At 43.9% G+C, this 13,295-nt stretch overlaps 1 protein-coding gene across 1 annotated transcript in view; it reads left to right on the forward strand.

Annotated features, from left to right (window-relative positions):
* Positions 1-13,295, forward strand: part of SMU1 (SMU1 DNA replication regulator and spliceosomal factor) — a 30,829-nt gene that overhangs the window by 15,013 nt on the left and 2,521 nt on the right. The window contains exons 8-11 of the mRNA XM_030566123.1: positions 6,307-6,434; positions 8,352-8,478; positions 10,412-10,579; positions 10,860-11,012. Of these exons, the coding sequence (XP_030421983.1) occupies positions 6,307-6,434; positions 8,352-8,478; positions 10,412-10,579; positions 10,860-11,012 (576 nt within the window). The remainder of the gene's footprint in view (positions 1-6,306; positions 6,435-8,351; positions 8,479-10,411; positions 10,580-10,859; positions 11,013-13,295) is intronic.

Consider the following 13,295-nt stretch of genomic DNA (forward strand, 5'->3'; position numbering starts at 1 on the left):
GCCAGTGAAGGGAGTGGGTGGTAGTCTGCCGGTGTTCTGGTGCCTACTGGGAGTTTGTTTTGCTGTAGGTGGTGGTGGTTTGCTTCGGTTTGTGTTTCCTGGACTAACAGGTTTTAGGTGGGAAAGCTATGACCAATTCAGAGGCAGCAGTGAAAGACACATTGAGGATGTGGAAGCTGCGGCATGTACATGATCCTGGAAGGGGTATCTGAAAAGAGTTTTGTCTGCATGAAGTGCTGCCTGATAGAGCTGATGGAAAAAAAGAGCCGAGGACTGGAGATGCAGGTGGAAACTCTGGTTGAGTTTAGAAGGGGGTTCGAGCAGATAATGGAGCAAAGACATGAGGAGGCTGAAGGGAAAAGCTCAGACTTGCAGATGGAAGCAGGACCAAAGAAATCTGAGGGGAGACTGCTGGGTGAGGAAAATGGACAGTGGAAGCATGTGACTAAGAGAACCAGGCAGAGGAAAAGATGGGCCAGTGAAAGAGAAATAGAGCTCAGGAACAGGTTTGCGGAGTTGGAAAATGAAGAAGGGGCATGGCAGGTGGTCGCTAAGGTGAGAGGACAAGGAAGAAGAGAAGAGCAGCTAGTCCTATAGGAAGAGGGGAAGAGTCAATGGAGACAACACCAAATATGAGCCCAGGACGATACAGGATGGGTTGCGGAGGATTGCAAGGGACAATAGAAATAGAGAGGACTTTCAGCCAGAGGGAACAGGGAATAGATCAGAGAATCGCACCATCACCAGGAAAAGGCAGGTCTACGTGACTGGGGACTCCTTACTGAGAAGAATATACAGGCCTGTAACTAGAGCTAATCCGGAGAACAGAAGGGTGTGCTGTCTGCCAGATGCTAAGATACAGGATGTGGATCTGAGGCTGAAAAAGATCCTAACAGGAGCGGGAAAGAATCCACTGATTGTCCTTCATGTGGGAACGAATGATACGGCTAAATTGTCACTGGAACATGTCAAGGGAGACTATGCCAGATTGGGGAAGACACTTAAGGAAATCAAAGCTCAGGTGATCCTCAGTGTGATTCTGCCTGTTCCTAGAGAAGGGCAACAAAGGTGTGACAAGATTATGGCAATCAACAGATGGCTCAGGCAGTGGTGCTATAAGGAGGGCTTTGGGATGTATGACCACTGGGAAGCATTCATGGACAGAGGACTGTTCTCTCAGGATGGACTTCACCTGGGTAAGTAGGGAAATAGACTTCTAGGATGGAGACTGGCACAACTGATAAGAGAGCTTTAAACTAGGAATTGGGGGGAGATGGTTGGGAGATGTCCAGGTAATCTCCACGCTGGAATTTAACATTGAGAGGGAAGAAAACAAAGTAAGAAAGAATACAACCGTGGGCAGGAGAATGGAGATAAGGAGGAAGGATAGTGTAGATACCAGTCTTATAAGAGATGCTGGTAGTAGACTGTCTGTGCCTAATCAGGTAGAGAATGACAGTGAGGCCAAATGGCAAAAATTAAGATGTTTGTACACTAATGCTAGGAGCCTAGGGAACAAAATGGAGGAACTGGAGCTACTGGTGCAGGAAGTAAAACCGGATATTATAGGGATAACAGAAACATAGTGGAATAGTAGTCATGACTGGAGTACAGGTATTGAAGGCTATGTGCTGTTTAGGAAAGACAGAAATAAAGGCAAAGGTGGTGGAGTAGCAATGTATATCAGTGATGAGGTTAACTGTAAAGAAATAAGAAGTGATGGAATGGATAAGACAGAGTCTGTCTGGGCAAAAATCACATTGAGGAAAAAAAGCTACTAGAGCCTCCCCTGAGATAGTGCTTGGGGTGTGCTACAGACCACCGGGATCCGATTTGATTATGGTTGGAGACCTCTTTTATATTTTTAATAAAGTAAACACTAATGGGAATTGTGTGATCATGGGAGACTTTAACTTCTCAGATATAGACTGGAGGACAAGTGTTAGTAGTAATAAGATTTTTCTGGATGTGATGGCTGATGGATTCCTTCACCAAGTAGTTGCTGAACCAACAAGAGGGGATGCCATTTTAGATGGGAGAGATTATCAAGGAAAGCTACCTTATTGAGGTCAGAACATGTAGAGATGAAGTGAGAAAGGCAAAAGCCATGCAGAGTTGGACCTTGCAAAGGGAATTAAAACCAATAGTAAAAGTTTCTGTAGCCATATAAAGGAGAAGAAAACAAAGAAAGAAGAAGTGGGACCGCTAAACACTGAGGATGGAATGGAGGTTAAGGATAATCTGGGCATGACCCAATATCTAAACAAATACTTTGCCTCAGTCTTTAATGAGGCTAATGAGGAACTTAGGGATAATAGTAGGATGACAAATGGGAATGAGGATATGGAGGTAGATATTACCACATCTGAGGTAGAAGCCAAACTCGAACACCTTAATGGGACTAAATCGGGAGACCCAGATAATCTTCATCCAAGAATATTAAAGGAACTGGCACATGAAATTGCAAGCCCATTAGCAAGAATTTTTAATGAATCCGTAAAGTCGGGTTGTACCGTACGACTGGAGAATTTTTAACATAGTTCCTATTTTTAAGAAAGGGAAAAAAACGTGATCCGAATAACTATAGGCCTGTTAGTTTGACATCTGTAATATGCAAGGTGTTGGAAAAAATTTTGAAGGAGAAAGTAGTTAAGGACATTGAGGTCAATGGTAATTGGGACAAAATACAACATGGTTTTACGAAAGATAGATCATGCCAAACCAGCCTGGTCTCCTTCTTTGAGAAGGTAACATTTTTTAGACAAAGGAAACACAGTGGATCTCATTTACGTCGATTTCAGTAAGGCATTTCATACAGTTCTACATGGGGAGTTATTAGTTAAATTGGAAAAGATGGGGATCAATATGAAAATTGAAAGGTGGATAAGGAACTGGTTAAAGGGGAGACTACAACGGGTTGTACTGAAGGGTGAACTGTCAGGCTGGAAGGAGGTTACTAGTGGAGTTCCTCAAGGATCAGTTTTGGGACCAGTCTTATTTAATCTTTTTATTACTGACCTTAGCACAAAAAGTGGGAATGTGCTAATAAAATTTGCAGATGACACAGCTGGGGGGTATTGCTAACACAGAGAAGGACCGGGATGTCATACAGGAAGATCTGGATGACCTTGTAAACTGGAGTAACAGTAATAGGATGAAATTTAATAGTGCAAGATCATGCATTTATGGATTAATAACAAGAAATTTGGTTATAAACTGGGAACACATCAGTTGGAAGTAACAAAGGAGAAGGACCTCAGAGTATTGGTTGATCACAGGATGACTATGAGCCACCAACGTGATTTGACCGTTAAAAAAGCTAATGCAATTTTGGGATGCATCAGGCGAGGTATTTCCAGTAAAGATAAGGAGGTGTTAGTACCGTTATACAAGGCACTGGTGAGACCTCATGTGGAATACTGTGTGCAGTTCTGGTCTCCCATGTTAAAGAAGGATGAATTCAACTGGAACAGGTTCAGAGAAGGGCTACTAGGATGATCTGAGAAATGGAAAACTTGTCTTATGAAAGGAGACTGAATGTGCTTGGCTTGTTTAGCCTAACCAAAAGAAGGCTGAGGGGAGATTTGATTGCTCTCTTTAAATATATCAGATGGATAAATAACAGGGAGAGAGAGGAATTATTTAAGCTCCGTTCCAATGTGGACACAAGAACAAATGGATATAAACTGGACACTAGGAAGTTTAGATTTGAAACTAGACGAAGGTTTCTAACCATTAGAGGAGTGAAGTTCTGGAACAGTCTTCCAAGGGGAGTAGTAGGGGCAAAAGACACATCTGGCTTCAAGACTAAGCTTGATAAATTTATGGAGGGGTATCATGAGATAGCATTTTATAAAAAAGGTGGCTGGCACACACCTAACCATACCACAGCAACCATCTGCTGCAACCGTAGCTCTTCCCCCTTTGCTCTTGTGCACGCACCCCTTTACCTGATTAGTTTTAACCCTCCCCAAAACACTAGTAGTTGGATGTTTGGTGTAATAGTGTTGGGAGAGAGTAGTTTACTAAAGAGCTGTGGAAGGCTGGCATTACTAGGAGATAGCACTACGTGGATGGTGTACAGTAGCTGTGGTATGGTAAGGTGTGGGCGTATGGCAGAAAGAGCAGAGGGTATGTACTGTTAGGTGGCTTAACTTTTCATTGTCTTACTTTTGTAGGTTTGTGTCTGGCATGGAGTTGGTGGGTGTGTATGTAGCAAGCATGGCTGCTACACAGCAAAGTTTTTTGTATGTTTCCTAGGTTTTTTATATAGTTAATAAGGGAGGAGGGTTGGACTAGAGGTAGGATCAGCGGGGTGAGGCAAGTGCAACTGCAGACACTGTTTATCTGTCATCTCTTGTGTCTCTCATGCCAACAGCTGGGCACCAGCTGTAGGATCACATCTGACAGAAGTGTAACTCCTAACAGAGAAGGCCTTGTGTGCCCATGCTGGCTGCCTCCAATCGGGCTTTTGTCTGTAGTGTATAAACTTCCAATTAGAGCAAGAATAAAAGCTAAACATTTTTATTGGGGAAAAAAAATCCACCACCCTACTTATTGTACAAGTTCTAGTCAGAATCCACTGCCTTTGCCAAGTATGGAGTAGATGTAGTGTGTAAGAGAGTGGTCAGCAGCTAAAAGTAGGACAGGAAAGGAAAAGCTCACCCAGAGACCAAATTTAAAGAGCTCCTATTGAAATCCTATGAAGAAAATTTCAGAAATCAGATTAATTCAGTGACACTACACACTGCCTGGCCATCTGCTTGCAGAAAATGAGGAATTTATGCTCCATTTTAAACCCATCCCTAACTGTGGAGTGCTCTCAGGTATCTCCAGAATTTGATGTATTTTAGGGTATGAAATAATATTGAAAATTTGAAAGAATTGGCCAGTCCTGGAATGGGGAGGGAAATGCAGCCCGTTTCATGGTAAATCTGTCACAGCAGAGTGCAAGGAGAAAAAGTTCTAATGGCAGCTTCTGCGCTGGGGTGATTCTGAACCTGACGTTGTAATAGTTATTCACAAAGATGAAATTAATCTGAAATTTCAACAGAAAAGTCATCTTCCTAACTCAGACTGGTGCAGTGGTGCAATGCCACAGTGACAGGTTCACTATATGGGGTTTGTGCTGGTTTTATATTAACCTTCAGATGTAGCCAAACTTGAAGCTGCTTTTTGTGTCTAGTAACAGAGAAGGGAAAGAGCAGGCATACCACATAACATAGAGAAGCCTCGGAACTGCCTCAGCCCCAGTGGAGCTGCAGCAGGATCTGCCCCTGGCACTGCTGGGATTTGAGGGGCAGAGACTGGGGCCTGGCGGGGGAGGGGTCCCCTGTGGTGTGGGGGGAGATGGGGGTGTCAGGCAGGGAGGGGAGAAGTCGGAGTTGTAGGGAGGGGAAGGTCAGTGGGACGCTCGGAGGGGGTGGGGGTGTTGAACTGTCTCTGTGCAGCCAGGAAGTTCCCAGGGGAGAAGTGGCTGGCCGAGGAAGCAGGGAGGGAAGTAAATTGGATCCTTCCCCTGTATGTGACACTTGCCTCTCACCCCCTGATACAAATTCTCTCTAGTTCTGCCCCTTTTCTCTCTTAGCATCTCACACGGGGCTATAAAATCTGGGGTGATTTCCCCCTTTCCCCTCAAATGATCAGCTCTCTCGTCTCCCCTGATTTCCCCCGTTCTCTCCATGAGTCTCAAACATCAATTTAAAGTCTTCTCTAATGAGGGGCATTTTCCCACCCATTTTATCTGCAGTGATTTGTCCTTGTTTAGGTGGGAAATTTGTTGCCCTGAGTCATTTCCCAAAACATAGCTTCCCCTGGAGTGGGAATGGGATAGCTCAGTGGTTTGAGCGTTGGCCTGCTAAACCCAGGGTTGTGAGCTAAATCCTTGAGGGGGCCATTTGGGGTGTAGGTGGGGATTGGTCATGCTTTGAGCAGGGAGTTGGACTAGATGACCTTCTGAGGTCCCTTCCAACCCTGATATTCTGTGATTCCATGTTCTTGTGTGTAGCTTCCATACAGTAGACTCCTCAAATCAATCCCATCCCCTCTCCCACATCAACGAGAAACTTCATCACTCTATTTGCCAGAGTCTTGTTTGAATCCAAATTGAGTAGAGTCATGCAGGTGCCTCTTAGATACATGTCTCACGGCGTTAAATATTTTGTGGAGGTAAAAACACCACCTCCAGTGCTATTGTAGCTTATCTTTTGATCCTGGATACTCTTCATCTTAGTCCTGGCTACCTTGTGAATTTCACTTGATTTAAGAGGAGTCCTTTTTCTAACTAGTATTTTGGATGTCCCTCAGGTATGGAAGATTCAGAGTGGGCAGTGTTTGAGGAGATTTGAACGAGCTCACAGTAAAGGTGTCACCTGCCTCAGTTTCTCTAAAGACAGCAGTCAGATTCTTAGTGCTTCTTTTGATCAGACAATCAGGTAAGTTATACATTTTGAGGGCTGTAATGTACAAGAAGCTCTAATAGAAGTTCCAAGTATTGTTTCTTCAGTCCACTTGCCTTAAACTCTTGGATGTTTTTAGCTTACATGAAAGCTAGTCCTTAATGTTTTGAACATCAATAAAAATACTTGGCTCTTTCCTCTTGAACAAATAGTTTACATTTTTGCCCTTTCAATTTTTGTAACCTATTTTTGTGTTAACCTATTTTCATTCCAATGTTCACAGCAGGTGCTAGCCATGATGTATTGTTTTTGTTTTTTTTAAAAGCATTTCTGTTCTCAGATTCAGCCATTTCAGTACTTTTACACCTGTCATATGTCCCAGCAAGAAAGGCCAGCTGAGCACCTCTCATTGGCTTACATTCAAACTTTAGAACAACTGTTTCTGAAACTGGCTACAAGGCCAGTACTGCGACCTGATGGTCCCTGCCGATAATGAGATAGGGGCCGTTCTTCAGCACCAGTTCTGAATGAACCCAGTCGCTACCATTCGATAGCTGCTGGTGGGTTATATGTAACAGTGGTCATCTCAGTTCATTTTCCTTCTCCACAGAAAAGGGCTTCAGGCAGCTGCAGCCTGAGGAGAGTTTAAAAGGTTCTGCAGGGTCACTTGTGTCTGTCCTCCCAGCAGGAACTGCACAGAAGAAAGGTTGTGGCCATCGTGAACATGTGACATCACACCTGCCACAACTTTCTATAACCTCCCTTAGTCAGTGAGAAGCACGTTGCCAACAGAGTTCCATCTTCTCTGCTTCCAGCAGGAAGCATTGTGAGACACCCCCCCAGACAGACACCTCCAGGAAGTGGCGCAGCCGTTGAACTTCCTGGACCTGAGGACTTTAACTCTGTGGCCCAAGAAGCAGCTCATCACTTACATCTTCTAGGAATAAGGGGAGTGGAGACCTTCCCCTACTGCAGGAAGGGCTGCACCTCTCTTACCCATTCCCAAACAGCCCAATGCGCCCCCATGACTGCTTTGGTTCTTGGAGCAGTGAAACTGTCCCCTTCGGAAAAGGCTTGTGCATGCAGGAGCTGGGCCTACTAGATTATGGGAACTCACTCTCATAAGGAAGAAGTGACCACAAGAACAACCTTCTTCAAAAGTAAATGGCAAATTCCCTCCTTCAGCTTAGCCTTCTCTCAAAGCTTCTACCACACGTGCGTGCTTCCACATCTCATAACTGCTCTGTAAACTAGTCACGCTAGTTTTTCTAGAGCCTGGGAATGAAAAGAGTTGTGAATTTTTTAGGTAGCTGGTGGTTGCTTAGATGCTAATGTGACTGGGGCCATGGAAGTACCTAGATTAGGGGCTGGTGTCCATGTTACCAAAAATCTTAAGCAGCAATGGAATTCTCTTGGCAGTGTTAGCTGAGAGTTTAGGCATGAATTGTCCTTTTCATGCTCAGATTACTCCCTTCAGAAAAGAGTTCTAGCACATTATACTGCTTCTGCTGCATAGGATCTATTTGCTTTGAACTCAGTAAACAGATCATGGTCAAAATGAAAAAAAAATAAGACTTAAGTCTCCAGGGTTCTTAAGCTGGTGCTTTTCATGATCACTAAATTCACCTTAAAACTAAAACAAAAATCTGTGTTCCCCTGCCCGTTCTTGGGGTTTTATGTTTTGTGTATACTTGAAACTACCTTTAACTAACTTTTTTTTTTAATTTATTAGTTTTCAAGTTGATGATACATTTTTCATGGTCAGATATTATATTTGGGGAAAGGAGTTTGTGATGACAAATGTATTATTCTAGATGCAGATGTGTTAGGCTATTTTATTACTTGCTCTGTACATCAGACAACAAACTGAATTCTTTCTTTATTTTACATCTCTGAATAGTACCTCTCTAGATTAATTATTCTATTACCATGTTTTTTAAAATATTGTAACAGGATTCATGGCTTAAAATCGGGAAAAACTCTGAAGGAATTCCGTGGTCATTCTTCATTTGTTAATGAAGCTACTTTTACACAGGATGGTCACTATATTATCAGTGCGTCCTCTGACGGCACAGTGAAGGTAAATTGGTCACTTGCTTCTACGAGCCATGTATGGGATTGTGTTGTTCTGTTCTGTGTGTTGTAGCAAACTGGGGCATTTAGTCTTAGAGATAATTACCCTTAAAGGTAGTTTTATCATAGCCAGGGCTCAGGGTTTGTCATTGGGCCCATTATATGTAGATTCCTGGATGCTACAAGGTGGTGTAAGGTCTAATGTATGCATTTCCCATCATTCAGAGAGTGATAAACACAATAAGACAAGTCTGGCTGATTTTAATAGCACCAGCATGGCCCAGACAGCAATGGAATCTGGATTTGATTACATGTCACAAGGATTAGTGGAACCTGTACTACTGAGACTGGACTTGTTGACACAGCAAAGAGGGAAGGTCTGTCATCTGGACCTTAGGTCTCTTCTCTGGGCTGCATGACCTTTAGCTTTGGTAGAAGAAAGACTTTTGAAGTACAGAATGTACTCTAGTATTGTAGAAAAGAATTCACATGGATGTGCTGTAGTCTTAAATGGAAAAGGATTTCCTTGTATAATGTGGATTCTTATATGGTTCTATTTATATATTAGAGTATTTATTGTATCTTAAGAAGACACCTCTTTCATTATCTTCAGTTAAATTTAATCTCTCAGAATGTCATGTACCCGTAGAGGGGAAAATCCATTTTCCTAATGATATGGTTAAGAAGTTTTTAAAAGACCCTAATAATTTATATCCTCATGTAAGAACTCCTGTGCCCTCCTGGGATTTGAACGTAGCACTAGTAAAATTAATTAGACCTCCTTTTGACCCTTTGGGGAGCTGTTCTTCATGTCATCTATCTGTAAAAACAGTGTTTTCAATACAGTCACTGCAGTGAAATGCATAAGTGACTTGCATGCATTAATGGCTGATCCACCATTCAGTGTTTCATAAGGATAAAGTTAATCTTCACATTCATTCTAAGTTTTTACCAAAAATAGTTTCTGATTTTCACATAAATTAATCGTAATTTTACCCGAAACCCCATACTCATAATGGGGAAACTAAATTACATGTTAGATGCAAGGAGAGTGTTATGTTTTTATTTCAACAGACTAAGTATAGACAGTTTTCAAGGCTGTTTATAACTTATGGACCAAAAAAACAAGGGAAAAGCTATTTCTGAACAGACTCTTTCTAGATGAGTTAGGTATTTATGAAATTTATAAATTGAAAAGATTATCCATTCCTCAAGGCATCAGAACTCTTTCAAATGGAGCAAAGGCAGCTTGCCGTGAGCGGGAATATGCAGAGGACGCTTAAAGGAAGAAATGAAGGTTGCTTACCTATAATTGATATTCTTCAAGATAGACTCTGCATATTGACGCTTCCCTCCTCCTTTTCCCCGCTACTTTGGAGTTAGTCTTGCTTTCCAAAGGGCTTGGAGTTGGAACTAAGGCAATAGAGTGCTACTCTCCTTTTAAACCCTGGCCCTAGAATGTCCGGAGTTCAGTGACAGGAGACAAGGGAGGTATGTGATTGTGCCAACTGTTACCATTAGTAGAATTTTACCATTCAGGCTGCACTGGTCAAAGCACCCCCTGAGTGGGATTGTTCAGAGTCCGTCTCAAAGAACCTCAGCTACAGGTAAGTAATCTTCATATTTGGATATCTTTCTAAAGAAACCTGTTCTTGTTCACCCAGTAGTTATTGGGCTTGATTCAGGAATTGCTGGGTAAAATTTTAAGGCCAGTGCTATATAGGCAATTGGCTTAGATGATCATAATGGTCTTTTCTGGCCTAAAAATCTTTGAACCTATTGAATTTACCATTTTTGGTGTTCATTACTCTTTTTCCTCTAGTTTCAATAGACATTTTTTAAATGCATAGTATCTCCTCCAAAAGTGTGGTGTCTTTTTAATTAAAATGCAGAAATGTGCCTGATCATAAAGTGATTCCACTTTGTATTCTGCTCAATAGATTTGGAATATGAAGACAACTGAGTGCTCCAACACCTTCAAATCTCTTGGCAGCACTGCAGGAACAGACATCACCGTGAATAGTGTGGTTCTGCTGCCTAAAAATCCAGAACACTTTGTTGTTTGCAACAGATCAAACACAGTGGTCATCATGAACATGCAAGGACAAGTATGTGATCCCAGGCATCTCCCTTTGAAGCATCTAGGAAAGAGCTTAACCAGTATTAGAATCAGGAAAAGATTTGTGATCCTTCCAAGCATTGTAGTGGGTGAAATCCTGATCTCTCCTTTCAGTGGTAACTGCTGGGTACTCTGCCCTTCTGAAAATCAGGCTGATTATTTAGGCAACTAAATTCATGACCCCAGTATCTAATTGAAGCTAACTTTTGCTAGAGTAGCGCTGTTGCTGCCACATGTGAATCCAGTGAACCTTTCTTTGGGTTTTATAGATTGTAAGAAGCTTCAGCTCTGGTAAGAGAGAAGGAGGTGACTTTGTTTGCTGTGCCCTTTCACCACGTGGCGAATGGATCTACTGTGTGGGTGAAGACTTTGTGCTGTATTGTTTCAGCACAGTGACTGGCAAGCTGGAGAGAACTCTGACAGTGAGTACTTAGCACAAGCTATTTGAATGTAAACATGAAGTAGAATCTGTGTTCTCATCAGTTCTAGAATATTCATGCAAACATAAAATCCATAGTGACCACTTACAGTAACTCCTTACTTAACGTCGTCCCGGTTAACTTTATTTTGTTATGTTGCTGATGGATTAGGGGACACACTCGTTTAAAGTTGCCCAATGCTCCCTTATAATGTTGTTTGGCAGCCACTTGCTTTGTCCACTGCTTGCAGAAAGAGCAGCCCATTGGAGCTAGCTGGTGGGGGCTTGGAACCAGGGTGGACCAGCAGCCCTGTTGTCAGCCCCCTTAAGTTCTCTGTGCAGCTGCCGGCCAGCAGGCTATCAATTGCCAGCAGTTCAGCTGTCCCTCCCCCCACTGCCATGTGCTGCTCCTGCCCCCTGCCTTGGAGCTGCTCCCAGGAGCCTCCTGCTTGCTGTGCAAAGGGTGGGGAAAAGGGGTGCTAATGTCAGGGGGTCCGCCTCCCCCTGCTCCTGTATCCCATCTCCATAGAGCAGTGGGGACACGACAGGGCTCAGGACGGAGGGAGCTTGCTGGCAGCAGCTGCTGTCTCATCTTGCTGATCTACTTAAAAGGCAGTGTACTTAAAGTGGAGTCAGCGAACTTAAAGGGGCAGTGCGCGTCCCTCTCACACATGGTGTGTGTCTTTCTCTTTTTACTTACGCACACATACTCTCTCTCTCTGCCATGCTGTGTCTCCTCCCTCCGTTCGTGCTGCCTTGTAGAGTATGAGGCTGCCATAACAACATGTTAACCCTTGAGGGCTCAGCTGAGTGCTAGTTCATCATTTAGCAGCAAAGTATTCCTTGGGAAATATCCCACCCTCTGACTCCACCATTTCAAAAAATGTCCCTGGAACCTAACCTCTTCCCCATCCCCACATCAGTTCTTATGGGGGAATTGGATTCGCTTAACATCATTTCGCTTAAAATAGCATTTTTCAGGAACATTAGTACAATGTTATGTGTGGCGTTACTGTACTCCCATGACAAGCACCCTCGGGTGGTGGTTGTAGGGTTGGTCCTGAGTGCTTAGCTAAAGAGCTGGGTTATTTTGAGGAAAATGTGTTTAAGAATAAAAATAGATAGTTTTAGCTAGAACGTAGCCACAAATTCCTTAAAAGATTTTTGAAGTAGTTGTGATTATATACAGTGATTTAACCCTGCACTTCCCACAGGTTAAAGTGCACACACTTCTATTACAGTTTGTGTTTGCACACTTTCCTTTTAGGTTAAAGCATTAGGGGTGTGACTCTTCCACTTTGCACTCTGAGTGGCTGGGTTCCATAGAACGGCTCTTGTTGTGCGTGGGCGCCCAGAGAGCGCTAGCTGCTCTAGAGCCACACTTGGAGTGGAGAGGGGGAATTGGGCCAAACAAGAGGAAGGGGTCTCGGGTCATTGACTGGAGACTAGGCACAGGGCACAAGCTGTGGCAGAACAGAGCAGGATGGTTCCTCAGCATGGCCTCCACCATACCATAATAGTAGTTTGGGATTCCAGGATCACTTTTACACAGCTCTGGAAAAACAATCACAGTCATAGTCTAAAGTCAGAAGGGACCATTAAGATTCTCCAGTTTGATCACCTGCGTAACACAGGCTAGAGAATTCTACCAAGTGATTCCTGCACCAAGCCTTTCATTTCTGGTTGATCTGGAGCAGCTCTCTTAAAAAGATCCAGTCTTGATTTTGGAGAGTCCCTCACACCCAGCTAAACTGCTCCACTGGTTAGTTACTCTTGCTGTTACCTCCAAAACAAATTGTGCTTCACTTCCTGTTTGAATGTGCCCTGCTTCAGCTTCCTGTCTGCTGTGTTACTCCTCTACTGTCAGAAATCTCCCCATAGAGAGATTTCTAAACCAGAGGTGGGCAAACTATGGGAGTGGGGTGGGGTGGGGCGGACGGACCGTCCTCCTCGGCCCTTGAGCTCTTGGCTTGGAAGGCTAACCCTCAGCCCCTCCCCTGCTGTCTCCCTCCACCCCCCGCAGCCTCAGCTCTCTGTGTCAGCAGCACTGTGGGTGGCGGGGCTGCGAGCTCCTGCTGGGCAGTGCAACAGGCTCCGGCCAGGTGGCGCAGCTGCCAGTCCTGCTGCTCTGAGTGCATAGTAAGGGGGCAGAGGGCGGGGTTGGATAAGAGGCAGGAGGTCCTGGGGGACAGGGAGCAGGGGGCAGTTGGATGGGACGAAGGTTCTGGAGGGGTGCGGTCAGGGGATAGGGAACGGTGGAGTTGGATAGGTGTGGGAGTCCCAGGGG

This window comes from Gopherus evgoodei, chromosome 6 (genome assembly GCF_007399415.2).
Source record: "Gopherus evgoodei ecotype Sinaloan lineage chromosome 6, rGopEvg1_v1.p, whole genome shotgun sequence".
Taxonomy (NCBI): Eukaryota; Metazoa; Chordata; order Testudines; family Testudinidae; genus Gopherus; species Gopherus evgoodei.